The sequence below is a fragment of the Ictidomys tridecemlineatus genome, chromosome 12, assembly GCF_052094955.1.
Source record: "Ictidomys tridecemlineatus isolate mIctTri1 chromosome 12, mIctTri1.hap1, whole genome shotgun sequence".
In the NCBI taxonomy this organism is placed as follows: Eukaryota; Metazoa; Chordata; class Mammalia; order Rodentia; family Sciuridae; genus Ictidomys; species Ictidomys tridecemlineatus.
The window spans coordinates 33,280,521-33,294,661 of record NC_135488.1 but is presented as its reverse complement, the minus strand read 5'-3'; the positions used below and the strand labels follow the sequence as shown (position 1 = coordinate 33,294,661).

General features: G+C 57.5%; 1 protein-coding gene across 29 annotated transcripts in view; it reads right to left on the bottom strand.

Moving 5' to 3' along the window:
- LOC120890490 (mitotic spindle assembly checkpoint protein MAD1-like) overlaps positions 1 to 14,141 on the bottom strand; it is a 301,557-nt gene that overhangs the window by 39,970 nt on the left and 247,446 nt on the right. For 5 of the 29 annotated variants that reach the window (XM_078028334.1, XM_078028335.1, XM_078028336.1 and 2 more), the window contains exon 13: positions 3,745 to 3,966. The exons of 13 other annotated variants lie outside the window; for them this stretch is intronic. In XM_078028334.1, coding sequence (XP_077884460.1) covers positions 3,745 to 3,966 — 222 coding nt within the window. Of the gene's footprint in view, positions 1 to 758; positions 3,193 to 3,302; positions 3,523 to 3,744; positions 3,967 to 14,141 lie in introns of those variants that run through there. 11 more of the 29 variants (XM_078028330.1, XM_078028331.1, XM_078028340.1 and 8 more) reach the window with 9 other exon arrangements.

Genomic DNA, 14,141 nt, shown 5'->3' with positions numbered 1-14,141 from the left:
CAAGGGCTTCCTAGTAACCCCATGCACGCAGGGTGCCCCAGAGCTCTCTGTTCAAACAAGTTTTTGAGCCTGCTGTTTGTCTCGCTGATTCCTGAGACACCCTCCAAGCTTCTTTCCTATTGTCCTGATGTAAATTAATCACTTTCCTTTTAATGGTGCTAATATACTTAGTACCACATTCTCCTTATCTGCAACTATATATACACTTTGTGTGTGTGTGTGTGCACACGTGTGCAAAAATGAAAGTTTTTCAAATCTTTCTGCTTTTCTTTTTGTTCCTGATTCTCATTGTAAATATGGCCAAATGATATCATCAATATCCATGTCACTGCCTGAATGCCGGGCTGCCTTGAAATTTCATCCAGCAAATAAACTAGTCCATCACCTTTAAATTTAGCTTCACCCAAAGTCTCAGGGTTTGGAGGACATGTAGACAAGTTCTTTGCCAGAAGGTAATGAAGATGGCCTCTAATCTAATTCTTAGTAGATTCTGCCTTTCCATAGGAGACCTCATGAGCACAGTCTTTACTGTCCACATTTCGGTCAGCATCCTGGTCTTCTGAGCTCCCACAGACATGACCATTAAGCTCTGCTTCCAGCATCTAAGACTTTTCCTAGGACACTTTCCAATATTTCCTAATTCCTCCTGAGAACCACTTCCAACGCTTTCTGAAACGCATGATCAGGCCACAGACCCACTCCTGGCACTGATTTTCTGTTAGTCGGCTTCCAACACTCGGATAAAATATCAGAGAAAATTAACTTACAAAGAGGAAATGTTTATTTTGGCTCATGATTTCCAAAGTTTTAGTCCTGTGGGTTACTTGGCTCCATTGCCTTGGGTCTCTGGAGAATCAGGACATCATTGTGGGGAGCATGTGGTGGGGAAAGGCTTCTCATCTCATGGCGGGCAGGAAGAAAAGAGAGCAGGAGAGGAAGAGGGACTGGCACACAATACCCCCTTCAAGTGCACTCTCCCAATGGCCTAATTTCCTCAAGTTTCCAACATGTGAACAGCACCTTCTGTTGAGGACCAAGCCTTCTACACATGCACTTTGGGATACATGTGAGATGCAAACCCCAACAGTCATCTATTTCAATAAAGGCCCCTGAGCATTTTCTGGCTCCACACGTCTCTACTTTCAACCTGGCTACTTACTGAAGACAATGTGTTGGTTTTTCTTTGCATTCAAAATTTATCAACAGGATTCCTGTCAGAGCCAACCCATGAGGTGTTTTCTACTCCAAGGAGAAGACTCGAGAAGAACAAGGGATCTTGTGGGGGTTTTCAGGTACCCTGCCCGAGTCCCAGATTTATCAAAAGTGAAACAGGATGAATAATTCCTGAGGCACAAGGTGGAACAATGGGGGGGGGGACTCTTGCTAAGTCTGAGATAGCCCACTGAGCATTGTACATAGATTTAAAAAAAATCTGTTTAACCCTCAAAATGACTCAGTGATATGGATCCTGCATCTCACAGGCAGGAAGTGAGACACAGAGTTAGGGTTGGGTATCCTTCTGGAGAGAAGCACAGCTCGTACGCAGTGTACCCCAAGTAGGATGCTGGCCATCCTCGGCGCCCTGTGCTATAGGCACAGCACCTCCACCTCTGCTTTCATCTCTCATGCCTTCCGCTGTGGTCTCTTCTCTAGCTTTTATGGGGACACTAGTTATTGGATTTAAGGACCACTTAATCTGGCATGATGTCATCTCAAGCCTTGCCGTAATTGCCTCCGCAAAGACCTTCTTTCCAAATAAACCGCATTCTGAGGTTCCAGTGTCTAGGGGGACACCCTTCAGTCTAATACAAACCCTGTTTCTTCTGCCCTAACAAAATCCTGTAATCTAGGTAGTTATTTCTCAGAGTTCTGGAATTTAAAAGCCCAAGATCAAGACATGATTCCTACGTCTGCTGAGGGCTGCTCTCCTTCACGGTGGCCCCTCTGCTGCGTGCTCACGTGGCAGGAGGCGCAAACGCTGTTCCTCACATGGAGAGTTAGAAGGGCCAAGTGCCTCTCTGAGCCGCTTCAGTGAGGACATAAATCCCCTTCACAAAGGCAGGACCCACCTCTTAACACCAGCTCAGTGGGCATTAGGCTCTGCATGAGCTTGGAGAGAGAAACATTCAAACCCCAGCACGTGCTAAGAGCAAAGCCTCTGGCTCTGGAGACGGTTAGCGGCACTCAATCCCTTCCCCTCCCCTCCGGCTCCCGTGGCACGGTTTCCTCCACAGTCACTGGCACGGGCTCCTCCTCTCTTACCTGCTCTCCCAAATTCTGTCCCCCCATACCTCTCTCAACAGGCACCCTCTCATCCCCCGCCAGCCCCAGGTCCCTACTAAGGGAGCCCCCTGGACAGCTACCTACCCGTCCCACTGCCCATCTGCCCAGAGTCTCCTTACCCTTGCCACCAGCCCCAACAAGCACTCCCCCTGCAGGCAGAGGTAGAAGCCTCGGGAGAACCTTCAGGGTGAGGGCAGAGAAGAGATGGAGAGAGGAGGGGGCAACGTGGCTCAGGAGAATCACAGTTCTGCCTGCCAGTGCCTGACCACAGTTGGGGGGAGACAAGGATGTCAAGCTCCAAGGCCCTGTGGCCCCCAGCCCAGAGTCTCTGGAGACCCATCCTACTGACCTCACCCAGGAGACGGCCCCTGGCATGTGGCCTCAGAGGAACAGCAGGAGTGTCTGGAGGTCAGAAGTGGCCAGTCTCTGCCCTGCCCTCCCTGAGCACACGCTCTGAGCTTCCTGTCTCCATTCCCAGGAGGAGACCCCAGGCCCAGGCTTCTCTCTGCAGGGCTGCCTGGTTTCGGCTCCTGCAGGACCAGCTGGTGGCTCTGCTTTCCTGACCTGGACAGCCGGCTGGCACCAACCATCCCCCGTAGCTTGTCCTTCAGGACTCCCCTTGTGTTTTAAGGTGTGGTCCCTCCAGTTAGAGGTAGGAGTCCCTGTGCCTGGATTCAGACACCTCAGAGAGGAATGGTGGGGGGCACATCTTCAGAGGAGCCCGCCCCGACAGCTCTGTGGCCCTGGGAAGCTGCTGAAGCTCTCTGGGCCCAGCGTCCTCTTCTGTAGGGCGGATGTGACGCTCATGTCCCTCACAGGATTGCTCTGAGGCACCAGGAGTAGTCTGACGCAGCAGGGCTCTCCAAGCCAGTGAACTCAGGTGAGGAATAAATTAAAACGAGTGCTTTTCTGGTGGTGACAGTTTCAAGTGAGTTTTTCCCGAAATCGGTGAGGCTTCTAGTGTCCGGTGGCAGCCCCTCCCCTCCCCCCTCCCTGCCCAGCACTGTTGTGATGCTTACCTTGACACATGCTTGTCAACGTGGGCACGGGAAGGTGCCCATGGCATTTAGCAAAGCAAAATAAATGGTTCCTCCTGTCTGACTCAGAAGTCCTCCTGTCCCCAGGGACGGACAGGCTAAAGCGTCCCTCAGTCACCTCTCCAGGACACAGGAAGATAAATACAAACCAGAGGCCCGCGTCTGGGAGCCCCAGGAAGGCTGGCAGGGTGGGCCGGGCCTACTGGGGTAAAGGTGCCCCTGGTGAAGTTCACTACTGCTGCCGCCGTGCCACCCAGGGAGCCCTCCCCTCCCTGGGTTCCCGCGTGTGCACTCGCCCTTCCCGCTGCCCCAGCCTCACGGTCTGCCCTCTTATACAGGCACAAGCCACCATCTTCTGCTCCCCAACGCCCCCCTTCTGCTCCACCCCTCTGGTCAAGATCGCCCCTGTTCCTGTGACACATACGCAGGAAGGCACCCCCACAGCTTGGCGGGGTGCAAGAGTGGGCGGGACACTGGCAGCCCAGATGAGCAGAAAGAAGATCTGGCCACCAAAGATACACATCATGCTTCCCGGTGTCAGAAGGTGGACAGGGTCAGCCTGAGTAAGTGCCCGTGGTGACAGGCCATCAGAGCAGGGAGTCAGATGAATATGGGCAGTCACCTCTACAGGTCTCTGTGTCCTCACCTGTAAAACAGGAATAATATGAGGATTAAGTGAGGTCTTACACAGAACGCCTGGTAAGCACAGTGTCAGGGATTTAGTAGTGTAATTATTATCATCTTCTTCACCATCACCACCATCATCATCTTCATCACCACCACCACCATCACCACCTCCTTCATCACCACCACCACCACCACCATCATCATTACCAGCACCATCATCACCACCATCATCTTCATCATCAGCATCACCACCACCACCATCATCATCACCACCACCACCACCTCCTTCATCACCACCACCACCACCATCATCATTACCAGCACCATCATCACCACCATCATCTTCATCATCAGCATCACCACCACCACCATCATCATCACCACCACCACCACCTCCTTCATCACCACCACCACCACCATCATCATTACCAGCACCATCATCACCACCATCATCTTCATCATCAGCATCACCACCACCACCATCATCATCACCACCATCATCTTCATCACCACCACCACCACCACCACCATTATCACCACCATCATCTTCATCATCACCACCATCACCACCATCATCTTCATCACCACCACCACCATCATCACCACCATCATCTTTATCATCAGCATCACCACCACCACCATCATCACCACCATCATCTTCATGACCACCACTTTGATTGACATCATCACCTCCATCACTATCATCTTCAGCATTATCATAATTGCTGTATCCTGGAAGATAGAAATTGAGCTAGTCTCTGGGAGACGGGCTACACTGGGATTGGAGAGAGGGATGGGGAGGCCCATGAGGCAGGTGAAGAGAGACGTGGAGAACAGTAGCAGTCAGAGGACTCTGGGGACCAACTGGATAAAGACCCTGGGGTCAAGGTGAGCTGAAGTCGACTTGCCCTTAGAGGAGAACAGAGGCCCCTCCTCCCCGCCCAGGCTCCCTGCCTCCACCCTGCTCTTCCTCAGACCCCACACTCCCGCCATGCCACCCTCTACCTCCAGGGCCCCCCACCACCACCTGGAAATGACGTGTGGGACACCACAGCAGAGGTCCCAACCTCTGCACCAGGCACCCCAATGACCCTCCCTTTCAGAGGCACATGCCCCCCAAGGACTTCCGGCCTCACCCTCTGGCTTGGCAGAGAGTCATCCTGGGCTTCTGGAGAGTGACGACAAAGCCCTCCAGGGCTGGAAATGAGAGTCGTGTGATAATGAGCTGGCAGGGCGCAGCTGCCAGGCCGCCAGCTTTGGACGGCCGCAGTCGGAATAGCCTGGGAGTTGATTTGTTCTCCCCAAATGAGCCATTATGGTGAGATTTCCCACAGGCTCGCTTTGGCAATAGCCATTTATGTCTCCTTCCCACCTGGGGGACTCCTGATCCTGTCCCGGGAGGGGGCCCTGCTTCGCCGGCTGGGCTGTAATTGCCTCGTCGCGGCTCTCGGCCGCACATTTGGTCTTGTTTCTCACTCTGGGTCACATTTCATTTTGGTTTAAATAATGAAACCAACAGACTGGAGATTAGAGCCGTTAGATGATTCTGCTCCTAGGAAGTGGACGTCGTCTGTCCAAGATCAAAACTCACCCACAGCTCAGTAGACCCTCTGTGCCAGCGAGGCAGAAGACCACGGCCCCTCACTGCCAGGCTGCGTGGGGGACAGACCTGGGAGGCACATCGGGGTGAGCTCCATATGAAGCCAGCAGGAAGTGGGGCTCTTGGGGAGGAGAGGCCTTTGGCCTTGGAGGGATAACCTATGCCGTGGTCAGAGATTCCTGGGGATGGTCACACTGCAGCCCGTCTGCCCTCCCCCGCCCCCTCAAAGCCCTTTCCCTCTTCCTGCAGGGAAACCAGGAGTCCAGGGAGGCCGGTGACAAGTCCCCAGCTGAGTGCACCCCCTCCCTGAAGGCATGGATCTTCTGCGGGAAGCCATGGAAGTGAATCTCAGGCACAGTCTGGACCCTTGAGCCTCAATTTCCTATCTAAAATGACCTCGGCCCTACAGGACTGCCGCTGTGCCCAGGCAGAAGCCCCCAGGCCTGGCTGTGCGCAGGGCAGCAGTGGGCGGGGCAGCCAGGCCTGCCTCTCCTTTAGCGCTCTTGGGAGCTTGTCCAATCAACTGGGCTCCTTGTGTGGCTGGAGCAGGCCTGACCGCCTGAGAAGTGGACGCAGCGCTGGCCCTTGCTGCCCACAGCCTGCCCCAGGCTCGATTTTGGCTGCTTGGTGTCACGCCTCCCCAGCCCACTGGGTGGATGCGGTCTCCTTTACACACGGGTTTGCTAGCCATCGCCCGGCTCCGGGGAGCTTCGTCCCCCACAGCACAGGACTGTTGGCTTCCTGCAGCACTGTTGTCCAGTACATGCCAGACCCCTCGAGGGTGACAGGGACAGGCCATCCCCACCAGGAGAGCTCAGGCCTCTTGAAGCCACCTGCCTGGAGCAGCCTGGCTCCCACAGGCCTCAGTTTGGCAAAGGTCCTCACCAGGGACCCGGGAATCCCGGACTCTCGCTGCTGCCCCAGGCCCACCTGTTGGCCACCCCGTCACGCACCTAAGCCCACAGCTTCCGTCCACCTCCCCCACCCTTTGCCCCCTGCTGCACCTGGGCCCACCTCCCTCCTTCCTCTGCCAGAGCCACTCCTGGAGTGGCCACTGGACTAGTCACAGATCAGCCTTCTGGGGTGGTCACTATGGATGACTGGCCTCCTGGGATGGTCACTGGGCATGTCTGGCCTCCTGGGATGGTCACTGCAGATGGGCTGGCCTCCAGGGCTGGTCACTGTGGATAGGCTGGCCTTCAGAGCTGGTCATCATAGGCAGATGGCCTCCTGGGCTGGTCACTGTGGATAGCACCCCAGGCTGCTCCTGTCCCTCTGGCCACAGAGCCTGCCACCACTCAGACAGCAGGGCTCTTCCAGGCGTGTGCCGGGGGTCTGCTGTGGGGGTCGTCACCAATGCCTGGGCCGGTCCCGCAGCTGTGACATGTGGACTGGGCAGGAGGTGCACCATGCCAGGCCTCCAGCTGCTCCTGGGAAAGTCCCCTGCCCCCCAGTCCCAAAGGCCACCTGGGCCCTTGAGGAGTGGTGCAGAGAGGGGGGTCCTGGGGGCCGTGTGCTGTGGAGGAGGCCGGAAGGGACGGGAGGCCCTGCTCCCGGCTCCTCTGCAGGGCCGTCGCCTGCTGACCAGCGCTGTCCCTCCTCCTGACAGAAGGATGACTGAGACTAGACACACTGAAGGGAGCCTCAGCTATGAGGCCCTCGTGGAACGGGAGGATGCGCTCTGTATCCTGTGGCCATTACCCACTGGCTGGCTCCTCTCTGGGAAGGCAAAGGAACAGAACCCTCCCCAAACCAGTTTCCGCCCTGCCCGCAGGCTGGCCTCTGCGCTGCCGGGGGGACAAAGGCTCTTGTCCTTGTTGTCTCCTCCGGAGCTCCATGTTCTGCTCTCCTGCTTCACCCTCCTTCTCCAATGGTGCTGGGGGGCCGGCTCCTCCCCAAGAAGAGCAGCTTCCCCGTCCTGTCCGGCCTTCCCCATGGCCTGAGGGTGGACCTGCTCCCCCGCCCCCCTCAGCAGCCGTGGCCCAGAGACACCGAGCCCACAGCAGAGCGGGCACAGCCATCCCTTGGTGGGCTGCAGGGCTGGTCCCAGGACCCCTGCGGACGCCAAAGTCCACGAGGCGCAGGCCCGTCATGTAAAGAGGCACAGCGCTGGCTTAGAAGCTCCGCAAGAGTAGGCCATCTCTGATAACTTGCACCACCCCACGCAGCGGGGTTCGTGAAGAGCTGAGGTGCTGCGTGGTCTGGGAAACAGTGGCCGGAAGATGTCCACGCGTTCAGTTGAGACGCGTTGTTAAAATGCTTTCCCCTATACACTGTACTCACAGAAAGAGCTACGGGAGCCTCGGGCTCCATGTTACAGAGGCAGGCACACCCGGGATCTGGAGAGGGACTCGGCCATCACTGATCCAGGAGGGACAGTGATAGTGTGAGTGTTTTTCAGCCAGCGTCTTCGGAACCTGTAAGAGCTATTGTTCATTTCGAGTCTGAGGCAGGAAAACATCTGATGACCTAGTCTGGAGGCTCTTAGGCATAGGAGAATCCCCTCTTATTTAGGGGAGGTTCACCCTTTAGGTTTCTTCAGGCTTTCAACTGATTGGGTGAGGCCCACCAAGAGAGAGTTCAAGAGCTGATCCCCTGAAATAAGACCTCACAGACACCCAAAGCCATGTGCTACCAAATGCATGGCACCCCCAGGGACACGCAGAGTGAACCCCCACTCCCACCCCGTGTGCCCTCCTTGTCACCTGTCTCATGTCCCATCTGGAATAAGGTGCTCTTCGCATCACTGTTTCCTCAGCTGGTCTTGCAGACCCTGCCACTCAGCCGGTCCCCTTCCTGTTTCTCTGCTGTCCCCCTCATCCTCGTCCCCTTCTCTTCCTGCCCGTTTTCTCTCCTCAGAGGCAGGCTCTGCACAACGTGCCTCAGCCCTGGCTGCGAGGCCCCTGCTCTGCGTGGCCGCCCCTCCCCGGGCTGTTGGCTTTGCAGGATTAAAATCCCCATTAGGGGGACAAGGAGTCTCCCTGCGTGCCCCTGGGTGACTTCTGCTGACGTGCCTTCAGACCACAGGGACAGGCTGGCTCGGCTGACCACAGGAGTGGGCTGGAGACCAGATGAGGCCAGGCTGGCCCTGCGGTGGCCAACGTGGGGCCCACTGGAATCACCTCCACAGATGGCCCTTATCAGCCTGTGTCTTGCTGGCAGAAGAGCCGCGTGGCCAGGACAGTCCTTAATCACTGCACATTTCAAAACTGATCCTCGGAAACGCCGTGGAGCAGCCCTGTTGAAGGAGAAGGACGGCACTGCCCTCCCGCCGCCCAGCACAGCGGCAGGGCCCCTCTAAGCCCTGCCCACAGTGGACACGCAGACTCCAGAGGGAAATGACAGGACCCTGCTCCTGCAGCCGGCAGAGCGCGCTCAGTCCCGAGTCACCACCCGCCCCACGGAGCAGAATGTCCCTCCAGCCCCAGAAAGCACGTCACTTGGACAGACCCAGGAGGGCCTCAGGGTCTTTCCCACTGAAGGGACTTTGGGGGTGGGCTGTACGATCTCTGCAGAGGCTAAAAGTGGGGTTCAGTCCTCTGGAAGGAGCTCTCCTCAGGGTCAGAAACAAGAGGCAGCCGTGGGCCCCCAGGAGCCAGAGCCGTGGTTCCGCAGGGCCCTCAGAGAGGCACCCTGGGCCTCGGCCAGCAACTGGGCTCCCTCCCTGCTTCAGGCCAGCCCCAGACCGGAGATGTGGCTTCCAATTCCTCAGCTTCCCTGAGTACTCCTTCCCGGACCCTGGTCACAGGAGGCCAGTCTTCCCTCTTAGACGTTCCCAGGTCCTTCCCCACCTCCTTGTCCCCCGCCCTGCTCACCTGGGGCTGCCCAAAGCCCTGGCCGCTATTTCCTGCCCCCTCCTCTGACCTCACCCCTGCAGCTCAGAGCTATCTAACCAAACAACATCCCAGCCTTCCACCCCACTGGGAGTGTGACAGGTGACATTCACATCAGGACACCCCCAGGTGTGCAGCGAGCTGCTAGGCACAGATGAGACAGGCAGGTGAGGGCGGGGGCCGCCACCAGGGGTCCCCTCCCACAACCTCTGGGAAACAGCTGTGGCCTGCCTTGCTCTCGGAGCCTCTGCTCCGCCCACCTGAGCCACCGCTGTCCCTCGGCACAGCCCCACACCTGCTCTGTTAGGGACCAGGCCTTCCCACACGCCCAGGGCTTCCCGCACACGGAACCCACCCTGGAAACCGCTGACCTGTCTCCCGCCCCAGCTGGAGCAGCCTGTCCTTGGAACCGTTGTGTCCAGTGCTTCTGCCTCAGCACCTGTCCCAGCACATGAACGTGACCTGGTCTGGGTGGGCAGCCTTCTGAGTGTGCCCCCACCCCCCAGCAGGGCCCCCAGACAGCAGTACAGGCTCAACCGGGAGCCTCAGGTCCCTCTTCCAAGGCCAGAGGGACTATCTGCCAGGAAGAGGGCACACAGGTGGGCACCGCACACACTGTGGCTTGGACTGGCAGCTGGGGCTCTGCCTGAGCTGGAGGGTGACCACAAGCACAGACCCCCTTGGCGGCTGAAGTTGTGCCATGTGGAAGCTGCTGTCGGACCGTGGAAGAGGTCCTGAGGGGTGCTCTTGTCCACCTGGGTCTGCACCGCCCTGTGGGCCTGGACGGACTCCGGAGAAGGAACGTGGCAGTATCTTGCCGCCCGGTGTGGTCAGGCCATGGCCAACAGCCTCCTGAGACAAGGGGCTTCTTCGGACCGATGCTGTCACTTCCCGACACATTGTCACCCCACGCCCCTCAACACCCCAACTGCTGGGGTGAATCAGAGCCTGGAAGATGGCGGGAGGGAATGGGGCGCAGGTTGGCGCCTGGAGGGGGTCCTAACGGGAACGGGGGTGAGGCCCTTCACCTGCGCATGGTGAATGCTCTCCTACTCACTGCATGTGTCACCTTGTCCCAAGAAGGGCACAGTTGGAGAGGGAGTGGCCCAGGTGTCGTGGAAGAGTAAGAAGGCTGCAGAATACCGGGTATCCAGAATGTTCCGTCTAAGTGCAACAGACCAGCAGGGCGTTACCGTCCCAGCCAACCATCTGCTGTTCACTGGCAGAGGGACAGATCACCCCTGACTGGCGTCACAAGCCTTGGTGGTTCCACGTGCTGGGCCATGGCTGCCCAGGCCCTTGGTCCTGACTGTCCCCACCCTGTGCCACCGGCCCTCCCTCTGTTCATCTCACCCTCCCGCTGGGAAACAACCTCAGTAAACGCTTCTAGAAATAGGAAGCTCTGGCTCTCCTCTAATTAGATAATTTGAAATTGGGCCAAATTGACAGAACCATTTTTATGTGTCTCCTCGTCTTTATTCCTTGTTTGAAAAGTTATGAGCAGGACTAGTACTTTGGAGTGTGAAGGCTGGTATTTATCTCCCGCTGAGTCGGACAACTCTGGCTGGAAACAGAGGGTCCCACAGCACCCGCTTTCCTTCCTGAGGTGGAAGTGCTCAGTTTAGGCCCCCCGTGGTCACCAGGGCCGCCCACCCACCACACTGGCCTGTCCTGGAGGTTGGTTCCATATGCTCTCCCATTCCCCGGGAGCCACGTCTCCAGGTGGCATCTCACACGCCAGCCTCCACTTCGTTACGCTGTTGTGATCCCCATCAACATGTGGGTGACCCCTCCACGTCCCCTCTGGGAGTGGACCATGAAAGATAGGGGGCAGGTCTCAGGGCATAGAGATGGACAGTCTCGTCAGCCGGGACTGGAGAGCTGGGCCGTTCCAAACACCGAGGGAGCCAAGCAGAGGTGGGTGGGCACAAGCCGCCTCACCCAGAGGGACCTCGGTGTCCTGCTGGAGGACTTCTTTCTCCTGTGTGCCCAGGGGAGGGTGCACTTGGCCCCTGGAAGCAGAAGGCTGCACAGGTGGGGCACATCAGTGACGGTGTCTCTGGGTAGCAGGGGTGGGCCTGAGTGCCTCCAAAGACCAGGCCCCAGCTTTGCCCAGGGCAGCACTGAGGGCTGGACACAGGACAGGATGCAACCCCACATTTCGTGTCCCTTGCCAGCTGCCAAGCGGCACCCTGGCTTGCCTGCACCAGCTCCGGAAGGCCCCAGTCCTTAGCTCCAGCGCAGGGCACGGAGCTTGACACTGCTGAGAGGAACCAGTCGCCTCACGGGGGCGCGGGCAGGGGGAGGCAGAGAGCCAAGCGGCAGCCTGGGGCCTCATCCCACAGCTCAGGCCTGTGGCAGAGGTTGATCTTCTGCTTTCCTAAGTTGGTGCCTTTTCTTTAGGAAGTAATTTCTTCTTTAAGACTAGAAAGCACCACAGCCTGTGGGCCCCATAACTCACCTGCTGCCCCTTCTAGGTCTCCTGGGGCTAAATCCTCCTCCTCTTCCCCTGAGCTCCTTATTCACACAGCGCCCTCCCACCAGGCAATCCCATTTAAACACATAATAGGTTAAAGACTCAAGTCTAGCTTTGCTGTATCAGTCAGCAACAGCCACATAAATGCTGTGTAACAAACCCCCCTGGGTTCTCAGCTTAGCACATACCCTGAGCTCATGACCTCACAGGGTGACTGGTCTGGCTGACCCAGCCAGGAACCAGGAGATGGCTCCACTTCTCTGCTTCATGCAGCTGGAGACTGCGGGTCAGGTGCAAGTTCAAAGCTCTTCTCCTGAGATCCTAGACCACAGAGGCCTAACTGCACAAGTGCATTTCTGGCCTCAGCTTGCCTCAGGTCCACTCTATTCTGTCAGCCAGAATAGGTCCCATGGCCAAGCCCAAGTCCAGCTGGGCAGGGAGGTCCTCTTCTCTCTCAGTGCCTGGAGGAGGGGTGAAGGTTTGCCAACAGCATCCCACAAAGCCGAGGCACGAGGACTGGCAATGTCTTGCTAAACTGCCCTCCTGCCCAGATGATTGATGGAATACGCAGAACCCAGAGAATTTGCTAAAATCAAGGTGTAAATTCAGTAAAGTTGCAAGATATAAGACTAATATACAAAAACTGCCATTTCTATAACTTACAGCAGTTACTGGAAATGAACTAAAATGAACCATTTATAATAACACTAGACGTAGCAAAAGGTGTGTAGGGCTCATCACTGGAATCCACAGAACTGTGCAAAGAGAGACGGAACTAGAACCAGATCAGTGTGTGAGCAGAGGCCTGAATTTAGAAATCAGAGAATCTTCTGAACACTGGCTGGGCAGTGCGGGGGATCAGGGACTGTAAAGCAGGTGGGGAGGAAGGTTAGGTTAGGACGCAGCGCTGTTGCCAGACGACCCGGCCACTGAGCCCCGAGCATCACCAGAGTGGCTGAGGAGTTTAATTTTGACTTAATTCATTCATCTAAATTCTTGTGCTAGTGGCCACCATATTGGACGGCAGGGCCCTGGAGCCCTGTCCAGAAAGCCCAGAGGGACCTGTATCCCTAGTTCTGTACTGAACCGCGAGAGACAAGGTCAGACACACTCTCCCCGTCCCTCCCTGTCGAGCCCCCTTGTGGTGTGAGCTCTGGGGAAGGGCTGCGTCTCTGTCCCCGAGGACACCTGCCCAGGCGGTGACAGCCTGGCTAGGCCCTGTCTGCTGGGGCCTTTCCAGCCCATGTTTCAAAGGCCTCCAGCTGGCTCATGTCCCCTCTGCCACCGGCTCCCCGCAGCAGGCTCCACTCAGGAAGGGAAAGGCGTGGTCTCCGCTGTGTCCCTCCCCGGCACTGACCCTGTCAATGGGAGGCACAGGACGGTCTCTCAGGTCCAGGAAAGTCACAGAAAGTGGAGTTGTTCCCCAGGGAGGCCCCCCAGCCTCTCCCCCAGGCGCACCTGCCCTGAGACACAGGATGCTCCCATCTAAAGCTGCACCCCCACCAAAGGAGAGGGGACAGCAGGGGCTGGGGACACGTCGCCCTGTCCCTCCACCCTAAAGACGCTGTAGCAGCTGCAGCAGGAGGAACCTTTCTCCTGTGGGCCACTGAAGGGTCCCCACGCTGCTGGGAGAGCAGCTGGCTCCCACCGGCCCCTGCCTCCTCCAGTCACGGCCCGGGTTGACGCTGGCACTTGGCTTCCGAGCGGGCAACTTGCATGTGGGGTCCCTTTTACCAGATGAACACCCCTCAACCCCCAGGCCACGTGCTGCCATCATCAAAGGCCTGTCACCTCCTCCATGGGGACAGGAAGCAGCCTGGGCTGCATCTGTAAGGGCCAGGGAGGCTCTTCCTTGGCTCCCACATCAGAGGGGCCCAGTGTCCACATTCTACAGAAAGGTCCAGATGGTTGCTGAGAGGACTTGGAGGGAAGGTGAGAGAGACGCAGGTTCCAGTGGGTTCTGGTAGATTCTACCAAGGTCTCGCAGCTCTTGAAGAGACTACAGAGAAAGGCCCTCCTTTAAACCACCCCCCAGACAAGCGATGCCCAAGGGCCTTGGCACAGCCACCAGGGGTCATGGAGGAACAGGACCAGATTTAAGAGAAGCACGTCACTTGGAGAAAGGCTGGCGGAAGCCCTGGAAGGGCACGAGGAGGGAGCTGGAGAAGCCGGCCACGCCACTGGAGGACCTGAGGCCCACGCTGTCCTCCCAGCACCGGGTCCTTCCCCCGGCAGCCCTGCGCGGGGGCCTGCGGCTCTGGGAGGGTGCGGGCTGCACGGAGCCC